This window comes from Macrobrachium nipponense, chromosome 42, assembly GCF_015104395.2.
Source record: "Macrobrachium nipponense isolate FS-2020 chromosome 42, ASM1510439v2, whole genome shotgun sequence".
Classification (NCBI taxonomy): Eukaryota; Metazoa; Arthropoda; class Malacostraca; order Decapoda; family Palaemonidae; genus Macrobrachium; species Macrobrachium nipponense.
In genome coordinates, this window is record NC_061103.1 from 21,166,309 (window position 1) to 21,184,561 (window position 18,253).

The 18,253-nt window shown below is 33.9% G+C and overlaps 1 protein-coding gene across 24 annotated transcripts in view; it reads right to left on the minus strand.

The window, feature by feature from the left end:
- Positions 1-18,253, minus strand: part of LOC135213014 (F-actin-uncapping protein LRRC16A-like) — a 300,836-nt gene that overhangs the window by 58,890 nt on the left and 223,693 nt on the right. For 19 of the 24 annotated variants that reach the window (XM_064246810.1, XM_064246818.1, XM_064246817.1 and 16 more), the window contains 5 exons: positions 10,640-10,756; positions 9,063-9,170; positions 8,175-8,330; positions 4,565-4,720; positions 2,081-2,101 (listed from right to left, as the gene is read on the minus strand). In XM_064246810.1, the coding sequence (XP_064102880.1) occupies positions 2,081-2,101; positions 4,565-4,720; positions 8,175-8,330; positions 9,063-9,170; positions 10,640-10,756 (558 nt within the window). The remainder of the gene's footprint in view (positions 1-2,080; positions 2,102-4,564; positions 4,721-8,174; positions 8,331-9,062; positions 9,171-10,639; positions 10,757-18,253) is intronic. The other 5 variants (XM_064246820.1, XM_064246824.1, XM_064246823.1 and 2 more) reach the window with 1 other exon arrangement.

The following is an 18,253-nucleotide window of genomic DNA, read 5'->3' on the forward strand; positions in this document are numbered from 1 at the left end:
GTAACCTCAGTAAGCTATTTGAATATTCAACGACAATGGATGTGAATACAGCCATAAGACATAAAAATATAAAACTTGGAAACCTGGAGAAGATGCGTTGGAAAACGTCTTCACTATTACCAATATGAGGACAATACAAAATAAAAGGTGCAGACGATACTGGTAACAATATACTCTTATGTTTAAGAATATATTTGAATAACACTACACCTAATTTTCTATGGGATATGATAGAGAAGCATACATAAAAATACCAAATAATGTATTAGGAAATGTCATACTGGCCTGTAAATTTTCAACAGTGCCATAGCTGTACCCAAAGCCATCCTTAAGAATATTTTTCAATAGGGTGTGCCAACAAAACTTATTAATCCTATCAAATCATACTAGAATTTTATCATAAACCTGATGAGTTTCATTGTAAATAATATAAAACCTTGTGCCACCACACAATACTATTTAAGCATGAAATCTTAAAACTTCAGATAACGACAGCAACAGTCTAATAAGCAGGTTGGTATCACTTCAGAACCTTGCTGATCAACATGCAACTGCATAATATACTTCCAAATACTGTAAAAGTATGATTCTGATAATCTGCCTCAGCCAATATACAAAATTATACACTATCAAGTCTTACAAGGCTAGTCAACTAAAAAGCTATTTAAACTAGACTCATCTAATTTTAGTTAATAAAATATTTGGTCCTCCATAACAAATGTGCATAATGAACACCAAAGAAGATTTGGTTATTATCCTCTTGGATATTACCCAATAACTTCTGTGCAATACTGTTAGTTCTTTGCAGCATTCATTCAGATCCAGCACTACTAATTTCAATCATTCTTTTGATCCACTGCCTTGAGCCTCTTCCTACCCAGTTGCCTATCTTTGGGCATCTCCCTACTCAGATGCCTATTTTCAACTTTTGCTCAAATTTCTGTCCCTACCTTGAAAATAAATCTACTGGGCCATCTCTATCTCTATGGGAGTCAGATAATATGAGTCCATGATGTTCTCTGGCTATTCTTCTTCCCTCTAATACATGCTAATAAAATATCCATCTAGAAAAAAAAAGCTAATCTTCAGCAACTTAAGTTCCAAATTTTCTTTATTAGTTCATTAACCAACTTTGTAAATTACAAAATAGCCTTGGCTGACTGGATGTTAAAACTACATATCTTCAATATCCTTATAGTTCTATGTCTTCCAAAGGTAAAATTTTCCTGCTACTGTGATGGCTAAAGAAGCAGACCTCTAACCTCCCTAAACATTCTTCAAAATGACCCAAACTTCATTCCAGCTACATCATCTCAGGCATTTGACCACCCACCCCGAGAAACCAGGGCTTTCAGGCATCGTATTTTATATTCATATGAAATTCCATGTATATACCACAATGACTAGGATACCATTGGGGAATTAAAGTCACTCGTCTAACATAACTGCTTATGATTACTTTCATATGCTGATTCCATACATGTACACCACAGCATGTATCCAATTCCTAACACTATCCTTACCTCCTATAACAATGAATTTCAAAGATAGACACTAGTAAAAGAAGAAGGCAGAAAAGAAAACCAAGTTGGATGAATGTTTCACATTATACACATACTTTAATACCCAAGATGGCGGAAGTTTGTATACCCTCTATCCCACAATAACTCTATACGAAAGGAAGAAAAACCCATACATTGTCTGGCAACGGAGTAAGTAAAAAAAACATTCTTTGTTGTTAAAGGTCTTATCAGCCTGGAAGCTCTTTCACTCAATGTATAATGGCCATCAATTTGACACTTTCAATTTCAGATGATCTTTTACCTACAGACATATAAGTATACTATTAAAAACAATAACAGCAGCATTGTAATAATAATAACAATAATAATAATTGGAAAAGTCCCATATCCAATAATTCCTTTAGAATTCCTATAAAAAGAGTACTAGTGCATATAGCAAAGCATCAATCATTAAGCTATGAAATACACTACACCAGCAAAGAGTTAAGCATCAGGACAGCATAACTGAGCAACAAATTGCTCACTACATGCATGGACAAGACAGAACATATACTTACGAGATTCAAATATTCCAATTTCTGTGAATGAGCAGGAGAAAGAAAGACAGTGAAGTAAGGTAAGTTTCCAAACACCAGTGAAAAATAAGAACTTTTTTTAAAGCTAAAATTCACATATAATCATCAAAGTCATTCCCATTACCTATTATAAATAGATCTTACACATACAGTAACACTCCTTTTAGTAAGACAAAACAATTATTAATACAAAAGGATGGTACATCATCCCACAATTGAAATACTAATACCACAACAAACAATACTGCATTGTGTTAAAACTATTTTAAGAATTTTCATTTATAAAGTAAACAAAGAACAAGTCTTCAAACCAATACTAAAAATTGACTTTAATATGTAAATATGCTCTAAATCTTGACAAAATTACCAAAATATTTCTGGTAACTAATCACTACTTTCTATTACAGACCTTTAAATAATCACAGGAGCAGAAGGTATCACCTATGTCACAGCAAAACATCGCAGGTCGTGAAACTAACAACGACATAGGATTTTCTATATTAAATAGAAATTAACCATTGCCTGAGAACAAATAAACACAACTACCACAGAGAAACAGTATCCTTTCTTCTTTGTATAGTAAATTCTAGTTAAAATTAGATTTTTCAGTTCCTGTGAAAAACTGGCTGCAAAATTTAGCATTTTTATTCATTTGCCAAATAATTAAAAACACTACCATTTAAAATTTAAGTAAAAAGATAGGACTCATATTCTGTCAGCGAGAATCTACCTATCAACCTTCAAGCAAAAATACTGAAACTGTCTTTCTCCAAGAAGACTAGTAACCTTTTCTTTATCCTCATACTCTTCAAAACAGAATTGAGATATACCCCTACCTAATAACCTATTAAATAAATAATAGAAAACAGATTTCTTGTATAGTTATGGTAACCCTCACATCCTATTTGCTGTTAACAAGAAATCTTATCCAAAGATCTTACATAAAAAAGTTAAAAGGTTTAACAATTTTCTCATTTTATCATCATCTTTGCATTATAAAGGTATAAACTATAAGTAAAATATTCCATTTATATGGCCTTGACTTAAAAAAAAAAAAAAAAGCTAATAGACCTTGATTATGAGTTATGATAAAAAAAAATAACGGATTTCATACTGAAACAACTTGACTATTAGAACAAAACATTTAACTGCAAGAAAAAATATACAAACTAAAATTTGTGGACAAGCAAAAACACAGGTCTTAAAATAGTGCAACTCCATGCTTGAAATATCCAGGGACCTAATAAGTTTGTCAACATCTTCGCTATACTTTATTACAGTTACAGAGAAAAAATTTAGAATCATGTTATCATAAAAATAAAAGTAATAATAATAACAATAATAGCAGTTGATCAAGTCCATGATGAATACTTCATTGTAAACATTCATAAAATATTCTAGCTATCTGTGGTATTTTTAAGCTTGATTCAGAACTAAAGAGACAAAGAATGCAAACATATGTAACCTTGAAATGAAGTGGTGACACAAACTGAAATTTAATCCCCTAAACTACAATTTCAGTATATGCACATAACATAGTATGGACAAGTAGATGAAACCTTTTACTCCTGCTGCTACTAAAAATTCTAGATCTTCTTTGTTTTTAAAGGCTTTTAGTTATAACTTTTATTAAACTCCAAAATTAAGACATTTCAGGAACTAAATGCATAAAAACATGAGATTTACAGTATAAGACCTTTGAAATAGACTGAATATTAGACATAAAAGAATAATGAAGTCCCACATTTGAGTACCATATAACAATTTAGAAGTCAAAGCTTCCTAAATGTAGATTATGGTGAGCATACTGTAAATCTCATCTGGGAGGGGAAAAAATACTTTTAGAACCAAAGCCCAACTCCAAAATTCCCTTTTATGCCATGTCCAAATACTCATCTAAGTTGTTGTCACATGCACACAATGTATACTAACATCCCTGGATAAGCGATAGACTATAGCAAAATTTAAGTATCGAACAGGACCCAAACATTTTATCAAACAAGACCCAAACATTTACCCGATGTTACGTATCTAGTTCACTTCTAATAATGACATCCAAAAGCAGTTCTGTACATGCAATTTAGTTTACTATCTGTCAGATGATAAACACAAGAAAAATGATATGTATTATCCTTTCTCCTTTACCCAAGGTACCTTATGTTAACAAATAGTCTTAATTTATCCATTCCCCCTTTACCTAAGGTATCTTACGTTAAACTTAATAAAAGCAATATTTACTTAAAATTGCCATATAAAATTGCCTGAAAGGGTGATGCATTTTTATAAGTAAATTATGCAATTCCTCAGCCACCACTTTTATGCAAGTAAAGCTTGGAGCACTTGGTTAAATGCTTAACAATCTCCCTTAGAGCATTCATGCCAGTTCCCATAACAATTCATCCTTCTCCCTAAATATTCCCAAAAGAATGAAAAATATGACTGAAAGAGAGCTGCTGTCAAACTTACCAGAGGAGAGGGATCAGACTTTTGACTGGTGGTATCATCTCCCTGACTGACTGTATCTGAACGCTCACTACGTGAAGATGACTCGCTGCTTCCTCGTTCTCGGCTGCCCATTTCTGTACCCGTTGAAGCTCTCTTTCTGTGGCCCTCACCAGATTGCTAGGATGATATACAGAAGCATGAAAAATACAAGTATAAGAGGAGCTAAGTACTGTGAGTTTTCATGTATCAAGCATTAAATACTGCAAAAAAAGTATATCATAAGAGTATGTTCAGGAAATAACTCTGCAAGCCAATTACAGCCTAAAGTTCTTAAAGATTTGAAATTTCATACATCTACAAAATTACCTTAAATGGGAAAGATAAAAAGCATTAATGACTGAGTTATTAAACAGCATATACTCTTTCTCTACTAAGCTAATAAAAAGCACCGAATGCTGCAATGCAGCATATTTCTGAAAGCATTTTATGCATTGCAAAGTCATCCCCCCTCTTCATCTATGTACAATGTTTTCTTTTGAACAAAAGAGGTCACACATCTAAAAATAAAGCTATATATGCAATGCTAGCATTCCTCCACCATTACATCTAGATTAAATGATGCTCTTAAGTGCTACCAACAACTTCCTTAGTCCTTTTGACCTATGACTATCTATAGTCCACATAAACCTTAACAATATTTTCCATATATAAAACTTTTCAAGTTCATTTTCTTAAGCTTAAATACTTATTTCTTATTGACAAATTCTAAAATTGTCCAATTTAGCTGTATGTATTAAATATTAAGCTTATACTGTAATGACGAAATAGAAAAAATGTTTAGCAAGAAAAAGAAAAATTCTGAAATTCACACAGCACCATTTATGTGTACTATGAAAAGAGTATTCATACTGTAAATGCACTAAAATGTCCTGAAAAAAGGCAAAAAATGTGACATGCAATGAATATTCAAGGCTTAATCATGAACAGTCAATGTCCCATTTGACCTTTATACTATTTCATGTTTCACTTAACTTTCTTCTTTTCAGCCAAAATTAATCAACAACCCTTAAAGAGTAGCAATTATTAGTTTAAGTACAAAGGTTCAACCAAATTTATCAACTGGCACACCTTCATACCTGACAATTTCAATAATCAGGTGATATAGCTACCATTCATCTGAGGAGAAATACAATTCCACTACGTAGAGTTAAATCAACAATACCTTGCCATCACTTGGAGCCATCTAAAATCAACACTATTTTCCAAGGTCACCGTAATCAGATCTTAAAAGGCCTCAAAAACAACCAATTTTATGCTCTGTACAAATATGATTTTTAATTACTAGTAATTAAGTGAAATTCCCCAGGCACAACTTACAGGCTATTAATCATAATGTCCTCACTTACTGGCCTGATTAAAATGAGCTTGGAAAACAACTACTGTACCATGTTACCTATATGACTCACTAGTATAGTACTCGTCAAGTGATACCAACTCAACAAAAGGTGAATTTCATACCAATGCAATGATCAGAAAAGCAAAATCAAATGGACTACCACTACAAAAATCTTTCACCAGCAGCTAAATTGAAGCAAGTACTGTAGTATACCAATTAAAAAGCCAAAAAATGCCAAAAATACATTAACTATATTAAGAGCACTTACCAAGTTTTGCTGCAGTAACATGAAGTAAAAGAGGAAAGACAAAGAAATGAAAATAATAAATACGGTATTCAAATCATAGAAATGAGAATTGTTTACGCAAAAATCTTTCAAGCTAAATCATATGACATTTATATCTTGCTACATCCACAGAACATAAAAATAACAATTCATATAAATATATATTTCAAAACGAGCATGACAACTTAAAAGTCACCTCACAAAAAAAAAAAAAAAAAAAAAATTTAACTGCCACACAATCTACCATAAAAGAACAGCCCTTATACTGTAAATGTGGTACAGTACTGCTGAATGTAAATAATTTTCTAATATGTTTAGGGATAAATACATTAAAAGTACACTAATTTTGCTGTTCAAAAAGTAGCAATAAAATTTTCCCATAATTATGGAAAAAAAAAAAATTTAGATTTTCATTTATAAAAATTTAGAATTTTTTGTTATAAAACTTTAGTGTTTTAACAGACAAGGCTAAAATATACCAAATGAATAAAAAAAAAAAAAAGTTTTAATTTGCAATAATGGAAATAAATCTCTCAATGGTGGCGCCATAAGTATTGTATACCTGTAGACCACCTATAATCCACCTGCACCTTGAGAAAATGTTCCATACAACCATAGAGAACTTCAGCATCAAGATAATGTTAACCAAGGAATTCTCCATAATTTACCTAAAACTACTTTTGACGATCAGGAAACCTGTATATACCCACCTCCAATGATTAGTAGAAAACTTTTTTAATTTTATCCATATCCCATGAAAATGAATGATTTGAATTTTACAGAAAACAAAGAACTGGCCAAGGAATAGTCTTTGGGTAATGTATAAGAGATTTTTGAGAAACAAAGCTTAACGTGACATCATAATCTGTAGTGTGTACCAACTTGACGTTGTTAGGATGAAAATAAAATAAAATTCTGAATTATGAGCTAAATCCATCCAGGTTTGCAAGGACACCAAAAGATTTTTTGGTAATACATATGTATACAGGTACAAAATCCACAAAACTGATAATGAAAGCACTAACTACATAAACAGATATATGTATACATTCCCTAAAATATATCATAAAAGCACCAACTACCTAAGTAGATAAAACTTACGAAAAACATTTATAAACAAAATATTTTATCTTCAAGTTAAACTGTAATTAAAAGCTTACTTTAAAAAACCATGCTCTCCCTCATCAACAAAGATAATGAAGTAAATTTAGCTCATATCAAGCTTTCTTTACTAGTAGAGCACAAAATAATTCGCACTAAAGATTTTTTTTTTTTTTTTTTTTTTTAAAGAATCTAGCAGATATAGAAAAACCCATTAGAAATATGGTGAAAGACTGATGATAGTCATAAAGAATCCCTAAAATATGTGATATCTAGGTATTTGACTAACATTACATTACCAATTTAGAAAGAAAAAATTAAACTACAGAAACCATAACTTATGCAAAAGAACTACTAAAAATGCAATATACATTCAAAAAGTCTTTTCCAAAGGGTCCAAAATAAAAGCACATCTCAGAACCAATTAACAAATGAAAACTATGAATCCTGTGCATATCTGTCTCACCAACATCACGATATCAACTGCAAGACCATGACACCAATAAATACAGTAATTGCAATACAAACAACAGATACATAAAGAAAAATAGAAAAAGAAAATAACACTACAGCAACTACAACTGGATACAGTACTTCCATACTATCTAAAATGGGAAAAAAAGATACCACAGAGAAATTGAATTTATTTTTAACTTCCTACTGTTTTCCCTGAAATTAAAATTTCTATCTATCACTGTTGTAATATTCTATAATCAACACCTGACAGATTATTGATTCCTTCAAAATGATTCTTCAGCTGCTTATGAGAAAAATTCTTAGCAATAATTCATATTGTAAAATGGTATACCAATCTCCTTAGCTTTTGAATAGGGCTTTCATATACTTACCAAGTTTTTGCAAGTCTTGGAGAGAGAATCCACAACTTCATCAATGACACGATCAGACACTGTTGATGCAATTGCCAAATTCACCTCATTGACTTTATTCAGGATGACTGATCCAGCCTGCTCTACAATGGCTGTTTCTACAAGCTGAGAGGAGAGCTGAAAATGGCACACAAAATAAAAACTTCCTTTCAAGTACATGTACATATGGGTAAATTATGTAATTTTGCCTCTGCTCATTTTCACCCAACTTCAAAATTGTTAATGCTAGCATTTACAAATGAAGAAAAATAGTCAATCTGAAACGTATCCTCTAATGAACTTTAATAAATCATAAGTTTATTCTACTGCATTTTCTTGGCAATAGTAGTCTTAAAATGTTATTGACCATTGTTTTTGTCATAAAAAATTTACTTAAATTGGACTAATACATTACTAAATAATCTCTGAATTATTTACTAAACACATCAAATTAACCAAATTGTAATGAAATAAAGCATGCATCATCACCACTCTCATGTCACCTAAAAGTGGAGCACAGAGCTTAAGGTACTGGTAATAATTTGCCTTGATCTACATGCAGCATTTAAGTAACAAATTCATAAACTTTGGCAGTCCTCTTAATATAAGTGAAAATTTCTAAGACACAGATTTTTATATTCCTGATATTTAGTACCAAACTGAAATATACAATAAGTCAACAATCCTTAATTATATACAATAAGTCAACAATCCTTAATTATATAACAGATCATAAATTGACTGGAATGCTAGTTATAATATACTTATGTGATCTTTGATGTATATAAAAACATTAATACATGTTCCACCAACTACCATTATGTAAACACTAGAATATGAAGCCTTGAAATAACTTTGATGATCACTTACCTGTGACTTGGCCATGCAGGCAGCTCTCACATCATCAACCACCTTCTCCTCACTCAAAACATTGGGACACTTGTCTTGGGCTGACCTCACCATACTTTCTACAGTATCCTGTTATTGAGATATATGTATACACATTAGTAAACTTTGTTCAAGTCAAAATAAATAATTATACTAGAAACCAGTGCTGAATTATCATTCATTAACTAGTTAAACCCAAATTACTTATTACTATGAAGAATTCATTTTATGAAACTTTAACAGCTTATTAATACACCAATCTAAAAGTGCCTTTTCAAATGCAAGCTACCCTTCCCGAGTTCCATAAAGAATAATCATCTCGTTTAGTCATTATAATAGTCAAAGATGTTTTCATAGACTTCAATGCCAATAACTTCATCAGAAACCAAAGAAAACCTGCTTAAATGAAGTTACCATATAAACAATACACTTTACTAGTAAAGTGTACTGATGCTAAAATGTCAGCAATCCTTAAAATAATACAATAAAAAAATTTGAGGTATTCTCCTTTCAGCGATAAAAAATGCCTTAGTAGTGACAAAAACCTTCCTAAAACAGCAGCACAAAAAACTAAAACTTCATTTAACACAAGATGTAATTCTCAAAAATCTTATTAAAACAGCTGCACTAAAACACTAAAGCTTCATCCAACAACAAGATTTCATTCTTTATGTAAATAAAATATATGCAAACAGATCTGACACAGTTAGGTTACCGAATGGTGTGACCTGGAGCCAATCACAAACCACAATTGATCAAAGTTCCACATTTTGCACACTTATATTGTACTGGGAATGAAAAAAGGGGGTAGTGGTCATTGCATCAGTTTCCTTCCAAAGTGTCCCACTATGGTTTCCCCAGCTCCTGCGAAATCCTTTTCCTGTTCAGTTACACAAAATTACCTTGAGAACCTACATGAAAACCTTCAGGTCACACATCAATACAAGTCTCCAGAGAGAGAGAGAGAGAGAGAGAGAGAGAGAGAGAGAGAGAGAGAGAGAGAGAGAGAGAGAGAGAGAATTATTTTTACATGATTACAGGAGAAAATTATGATTCCTTTCCATCTAAATAATTACATATTTTTTTCAGTATTTTTCACTCACCTTTCATTAAACTAACCAACATTCCATAAAAAATACAACACAGTTAAATGGTGGTATCTTTTATAATGTAAATACACCAAAAAGAAAATGAAAATGTATTAGAGGGTAAAATAAGCTGATAATCAACTACAGTAATACAATAGGATAAATATATAGAATTTAGACCGGAGGCCAAGCATTGGGACCTATGAGGTCATTCAGCACTGAAATGTATATTGACAGTAAGAGGGTTTGATAGGCGTAACAGGAGGAAAACCTCATAGTTCCACTATGAATGAATTGCTAGGCGAGGATGGAAAGTAAGATGGAAGATAGAATTTCAATGGAAGTACAGTAAAAGGGTTTAATGGGTTGCAGGACACTGCAAAGAACATTAAGTACTAAAGGCTACAGCACTACCCCCTACGTGGTGTTCCAACCAATAAACTAAATCAATGAAAGCGAGGTTAAAATTACCTGGAGGTAGTTGGTAATGACGGTGTGAAGATCAGAGGAGATTTGATGCAGCTTTGTCTCTATGGGGTTGCCAGCTTCATCCCTTCGCAGCACCACGTCATGTAGGTGACTGATCAACTGCAATAAAATCATCATCAGTAGTGGCGACAATAATGAAAATCAGTAACATAAAAAAACACCAATGATATCAATATAAAAAAATAAGGTAAACAGGAAAACAATAATGCTAATACAAGGGTAATCAAAATGATGACCAAACTTTTCTTTCTTCTTCCATTATTCATGACTCTTAGCAGCTCGAAGACTACTCTTGTGACAAAAGATTAAAAGGGGGAGGGTTCTTATCTTTCAAGAGAAAAACATTTAAAAATATTCCTTATGGATGTACCTCAGGTAACTCGCTGATCTAGGGCAAATTCAATCCTATCAACGAGAGAAAAAAATACACAAAAGATTCAGTCATATACGTACATATTAACAGAAGACACCCAAAAGTCCAGAGTTCTTTAAACCATGACCTAATCTACCTATTTATAAACCCATATTTTTCGTAGTGAGCTATGACAATTTATAAGACTGATTCTTTCCAAGTGTGCCATGACAAAGTTTTAAAAATGCTTGCTCCAAAAATTGTATGAAAACAATTCAACACTTGATGCAGAATTCTAAGCAGCATTACAATGCATGACACTAATAACTTTCATCACAGAAACTATACTTTCTTCTCAGATAAGGTGAAGAATTGTTAAGATAAAACAGAATTGGATAAAGCAAACATTCTATGACACAACGGTCACCTGTCACAGAGCTTTGATTCATAAGAAAAAAATTGCCGAGGGTTAGTAGCATTCTCTTACCAAACCGAACACACCAAGGTTAAAGACAAATACGGGGCACATAGACCACCACATTCAAGAAAACATTCTTGATGCAAGACTCGAGAATCCACTTCTTAACACTTTGGCAGAAACAAAGCTATTAATGTTTGTTTACTAGCTATAAAACAGCAGGTGTACGTTGCCGAGTGTCATTCACATCAGTGCTACCAAAACATTTGGAAGAGCTTATCTCTAAAAGCATCTCGCCCAAGAAGAAACAGGACCATTCCCGTGGCTTTTCACACGTTTTATACTTCATTCAAAGTGCAGACATAAAACTACTCTTTTTCTTCTCGCAAATGTATTAAAATGAAACTGGAGGGAACATCCTTACAAAATAGGAAAACCATTACGGTTAATTTCATTCTTAAAACTAAACATTCAACCGATGCTAACGGGAATAATCATTACGAAAAGTCAGTCAAAATGAAAAATCTTTGCAGCAGTAAGAAAGAAGATTTCCCATCAATTTCGTCCATGTTTTAAAAAAAATGCCTTTACGAAATCAAACATAAATTCCCTAACATTAAACGTAAGTAACTTTAACTCCCCTCGTTCCCCCTACTCAAAATAAAATAAGTAACTTCAGTTGACGGAACACCACCAAGGTCACACACTGATTTTGGGCCGTTTTGGTTCCAAAGAGCCGATTCTATTTTCTTTTCGAGCTTAGACACAAACACTCACGCGCCCCATTTACTGCTAAGAACAATGTGGATCCTTGGAGGACACCGCTGCCAAGTTCCAATGCATTTTCTTCCACTCGTTACTACCAAATACTCGGAATACTTATCCGACTTTCACAGGACATTGTGCTCTGCCTAAACCGATCTTGGCTTGATAAACAAGAAATGGTGTCCCTCGCCCAACATTCAGGTAATATGGAAATCAACTCTGCATTCGACTAGTGCAGCATAGTAGTACTCTAATCAAAAGTAGGGCAATAGGGTTACAATTCATTTGGAAATCGAATACTCCTCTCCTCTACATTAAACAGCATTTACGCGGCATACAGAAAATCTCCACAACGCTTGCGTATATATCCGTCAGAGAGAGAGAGAGAGAGAGAGAGAGAGGAGAGAGAGAGAGAGAGAGAAGAGAGAGAGAGAGAGAGAGAGAGAGAGAGAGAGAGAGAGAGAGACCTTTCTCAACATCCAATTCCATTTTACCGAGAAGGCAACGATCTAAGGATTTTCTAAAACTCACATAAAGAACACCTGACGACAATCACCGTTCTGCTTGCTATTTATACCGCAGGATGTGCATCATAAACCGACTTCTCCTGCATATAAAATAAAATACGTAAGGCCTTCGAGAATACAAAATACAGTTATAGTTCTGCTCAGTTAACCATAGTCCTAACTTGAAACTGTATGCGTTTGTTCTAATGTTTATCAGCATCTTATATATTTTATTAAAAGACTATCATTGACTTTTTTTTATACTTCGTTTGCACATGCGCATTAGACAATGGAGCACGGTCGGCGAGGTGTCATGTGTTGCTTTGTCTACGTAAATGTGAGCAAATTTGGAGCAAACAACACTCCTACTTTCGGTTTAAAAAAAGCTCAAATCAAATCCAATCTACGACACACTGCTTCACTACTCTGCGATTTGTAAATTACTTTCAAAACAAAACTATTGAAACAATCACATGCGTGACAGAACTTGCGCACTGAGTCACCGACATTGTGAATAAACGAACGTCACGAAAAATAAATAAATAAAAAAGCGGAGAGTAGTACAACTCTCAAGAACAATCTCTGATACAAACACTAAAGTGTCGTCATTTTATTAAGTCATTCACATGAGCGTCATTTTCCCACACGAAACGCTACGCGATACTACAAGCGAAACCCATCCAGTTCATCGTGAGCGCGAATTCGCTTCTCTGTCAAAGACCAAAGTCCACTCCTGAACAATTATTACTTCTATCATATTCCGTTTGTTATTCTTAAAAGTCAATAATTTCCCCCAAGTGTTTTTTTTCTTTCTTTTTGCGACATTTAAAGATTTACAGCTCTTTTACAATGTAATGACTATTTTAATGCAAATACTCCATATTTTCAAATTTGAACACTGTTTCCTAACTAAATGACTTACTGTCAAAAGTTTCGTTAGACTAACATTTCGTTAACAACAAAAAAGGAAAACAAATATATTCCAATAAAGTGGCTCATTTCCTTGACCAAAAATAAAACAAATAAATAAAAATACAAATTATAAAACCAAAAGGCATGGAAGTGAGATAGCAACTCATGCAAATGCAACCCACTCTGACGACACATTGCGCATTGTTAATGAAGGGTTGTACCGAGCGCCCCTTTAACCAAACTCAGACTGCCCTCTCTCGAAGAATATTGCGTCATAAAATAGTCAGTCGCCTTGGGAATGCTAACTCAAATGTGTTAAAATGTTAAAATAATTGTTCCAAGAACTGCGTAAAACTTGTCTGGCACTATCGCATTGTTTTTGTTTGCATGGTGTTTTTACGTTGCATGGAACCAGTGGTTATTCAGCAACGGGACCAACGGCTTTACGTGACTTCCGAATCACCTCGAGAGTGAACTTCTATCAATCACCAGAAATTCACATCTCTCACTCCTCAATGGAATGGCCGAGAATCGAACCCGCGACCACAGAGGTGAGAAGCAAACACCAAACCAACCACGCCACTGAGGCGCTCACTGTGGCATTGATGTGTGCGCGAGCGCGCATATTAGAAACAAACAACGTGCATTTCCCACATTTTGTAGAGGACTACTAAAATCGTAAGGTTGTGTAAAATCTTTCATTGGCTCTCCCCAAAGTTTCAAGCTCGCCTCTTTTTCGGGTGTACCTGGTCCACAGAAGGCAAATGGAGATTAAAATTTGCCTCAAGAACAAAAGGGAGTTGGTAGATAACACTTCAGAGCAGACAACTTCAGTTTATAACAATATTTTACGATTTTAGTTACAGAAAAAAATCCTTTTAGGGTTATTTCATTGTAAGAAAATTATTATTATTATTATTATTATTATCATTATTATTATTATTATTATTATTATTATTATTATTATTATTATTATTATTATTATTATTATTATTACTAAGATGAAACCTATTAATCTGGAACAATCCCCACAGGGACAACTGACTTGAAATTCAAGCTTCCAAAGAACATGGTGTTCATTTGAAAGAAATAACAGGTCACCAGGAAATACTGAAAGTAGAGAGACCATTTATTACGAAAAAAAAGAAAAAGAAAAAAGGAGAGAGAAAAGAGAGGAAGTCAGAGTACGTAATGTGGGTCAGGTGGCACTCATGCACCACCTGCCAAGACGATGCCAAGGCTGGTAGTGCCAGCTAGCCAGCTACTAGAAACTACTTGGCCACTGCCATACTTAGCAGTAGCAGCCGGCCTCCCTCACGGGGGAGAGACAAAGAAAGCAAAGAAATACCGGAGTTGTATCATCGACACACGTGGACTCGTGTCATCAAGTAATACTAGAAATGACTCTCTCTCTCTCTCTCTCTCTCTCTCTCTCTCTCTCTCTCTCCTTCTCTACTCTCTCTCGTACCACCAAGTCCCCTTTTTCTTCCCTCTCCTCTTCTCTCTCTCTCTCTCTCGTACAGCGATGGGTGCATCCTCGTCGGCTACAAACTGAAAATCTATTATTCGATGCACGGAGCGATAAACGAAAGGCACAGTATTGATGCGTTTGTTCAGGTATCCTGTATGCCCCTGTTGATCTCAGCTGTGAATCACGCTCATGACTGTTAGTATGCTGTTGCACAGCAGTCGAGCCTTCAATGAGGGTCATGGCCACCGTGTACTCTTCAGAGGTAACGCTGAACTCTGATGAATCTGAGGAGGAGGAAATCGGGAATAGGGGTAGGTAGGAGGGGCGGTGACAGCAGCACCCGCAAAAGATAAAGATCAAACTACCCTTGCTGACTTTTTAAGTGCAGCTGTCATGGACGACTAGTTTTCTTTTCCATAACACCCTCAGGGAACAGATGAATTGGAGAATGGAAGTAAACAATGTTGTATATTCTAATCCCATTCACACTTGAAAAGGTAGAACAAAAGACCAATGATTTGCGCTACGTTTCAAACTACATTTTATTTGAATGCCAACGACTTTGTCATAAAAAAAACTGGCCACGCAATCACTAAAAAAAGTCTATATAAGCAGGTACAATTTCTATGTAAACAAGTTAGGTACATGTTTTTCTTGATCTGAAATTGGTTCAAATGGAAGGCCCATTATCTTATTAAAGTAAGGTCCGTTACTTCATTCTTTCAAAAAGTAGGATAACCTTCTTTTTTTTTTAAATTGGGTCCATTACTTTAGCTTTCAAACTGAAGGGTACCTTTATTTCTCTCCGATAACAGGTATGTCAATTTTCTACTTTCAAACTGTACTAGGTCCACCTCCTGCTGCTTTCTATCCTCACCCTTTCTTTGAAAGTGAGTTTATTCCCTTCTTGAGGAATCAGTCCTCACTCCCCCCACCACAAAAAACAAATAATAATAATAAAATAAAAACCCAACCAATGAGCGAATTAGAATTCACTCCCCTCAGACATGAGTTCGATATTATACCTCAACAAATAGTACTTATCTAAACCAAGTCTAAAGACTATAAATGACACGTGGCATAGTAAGTCTGTCCCCACGTGTCGCGGCACCTCAGAAGGCAATCAAAAATGCTATGATCAAAATACTATTTTTCATGGACTTCAATTTTATTCATAGCGGGAGTCGACGAGATGAAAAATCGCATTCCTTTCCACATTTTGCCTCAAAATTTCTTTCCTATCTATTATTTGCTGTTTATTTGTAAGTATGTTTATCTTTGTCAATCTGACATAGTTCCAGGAAATTTGTTTTTCTTTTCACAGTGAAGGCTTGTTTAGCAAGTTTATTGAATTGCTTACTTGCCATAAACGAATGTTTTAAATAAATTTTATTAATAATAATTACTTGCCATAAACGAATGTTTTAAATAAATTTTATTAATAATAATTACTTGCCATAAACGAATGTTTAAATTGTATATATTATCAATAATTACTTCCTTACTTGCCATAAACGAATGTTTTAAATAAATTTTATTAATAATAATAATACTTGCCATAAACGAATGTATTTACATAAATTGTATCATTAATAATAATTACTTGCCATAAACGAATGTTTTAAATAAATTGTATTAATAATAATAATTACTTGCCATAAACGAATGTATTTACATAAATTGTATTATTAATAATAATTACTCGCCATAAACGAATGTATTTACGTATTTACATAATTGTATGATAATAATTACTTGCCATAAACGAATGTATTTAAGTATTTACATAACTGTTTAATAATAATAATTACTAGCCATAAACAAAATGTAATTACAAATTGTATAATCATTACTAGCCATAAACGATTGTGTTTACATAACTGTATAATAATTACTTGCCATAAACGATTGTGTTTACATAACTGTATAATAATTACTTGCCATAAACGAATGTATTTACATAAATTGTATAAAAATAATAATCACTTGCTATAAACGAATGTATTTACATAATTGTAAAATAATATAATAATAATAATTACACTGCCATAAAGGAATATATTTAACTAATTGTTTACTAATAATAACAATCACTTACCATAATCGAATGTATTTACATGTCGAATAATAATAATAATAATAATAATAATAATAATAGGTCCTATGGCAGTGCCATCTTTCTGAGAAACCAGCGTCCAAGACCGAATCGTGCCATAATCCCAAACCGTGAGTATTAAACCCGGAAGTTGCACTGACGATCTAATTTCGTAAACTTAACTTGTCTGTCGCATCGTATTTCCCATTCATTTCCGTCACCACTAGTGACGTCATCTGAGCAGCACTTCACATATATATATAATCTTTATTTACTTAAACATTTCCTCTCTTCTTACATGTGAATGAGGATCCCGATTTACACCGAGTGACAGAGTTCCTCAGTTACACGGAAAATAAAAACTGTCAGCTGCGCTTTGCGTTTTCGTCATTTGATTTGATTTATAGAGAGTTTTGGCATTATGCCAAGCACTGGGGCAACTAAGGCCATTCAGCGCTGAAACGCAAATTGACAGTAAAAGCTTTGAAAGGTGTGACAGCAGGAAAATCCCGCAGCTGCACTATGAGGGTAGACAGCAAGATGGAAGAAAGAGAATATAGACGGAGATACGATAACAGGAATGAAAGTAGTTGCAGCTAAGGGCCGAAGAGACGCTGTAAAGAACCTTAAGTAATGCCTACATTGCACCGATGAGGTGCACTGACGGCACTAGCCCCCCCTAAGGGGGCGGGCTCGTCATGACGGCGCAGGCTCAGATACGCGAATTGAGCCAACATCTTTCTCAGAATAACAGTGACCTGCAGTTGCACGATTTTCATGTAGTTGCTAGGGCGGATTGTGAGCAACATAAAACAGGGATTATATTTTCTATTCGAAAATGGATAGCGAATGAATGAAGTACACACTTTACCACACAAACACCCAAATACTGTTCTCGTCCAAGATCTATACATAGGACTATAGGACTGTATGTCTTTTTTTTATATACTTATGTATTCAAAATATTCATATTTACCCCTGACGGTCTAATCAGTTCTAAAAGGTAATCGTATTAATGATAATGCGTTGATCATGGTCGTACGTTCCGTCAATATGTTTCCTCTGTATGCAAAGATT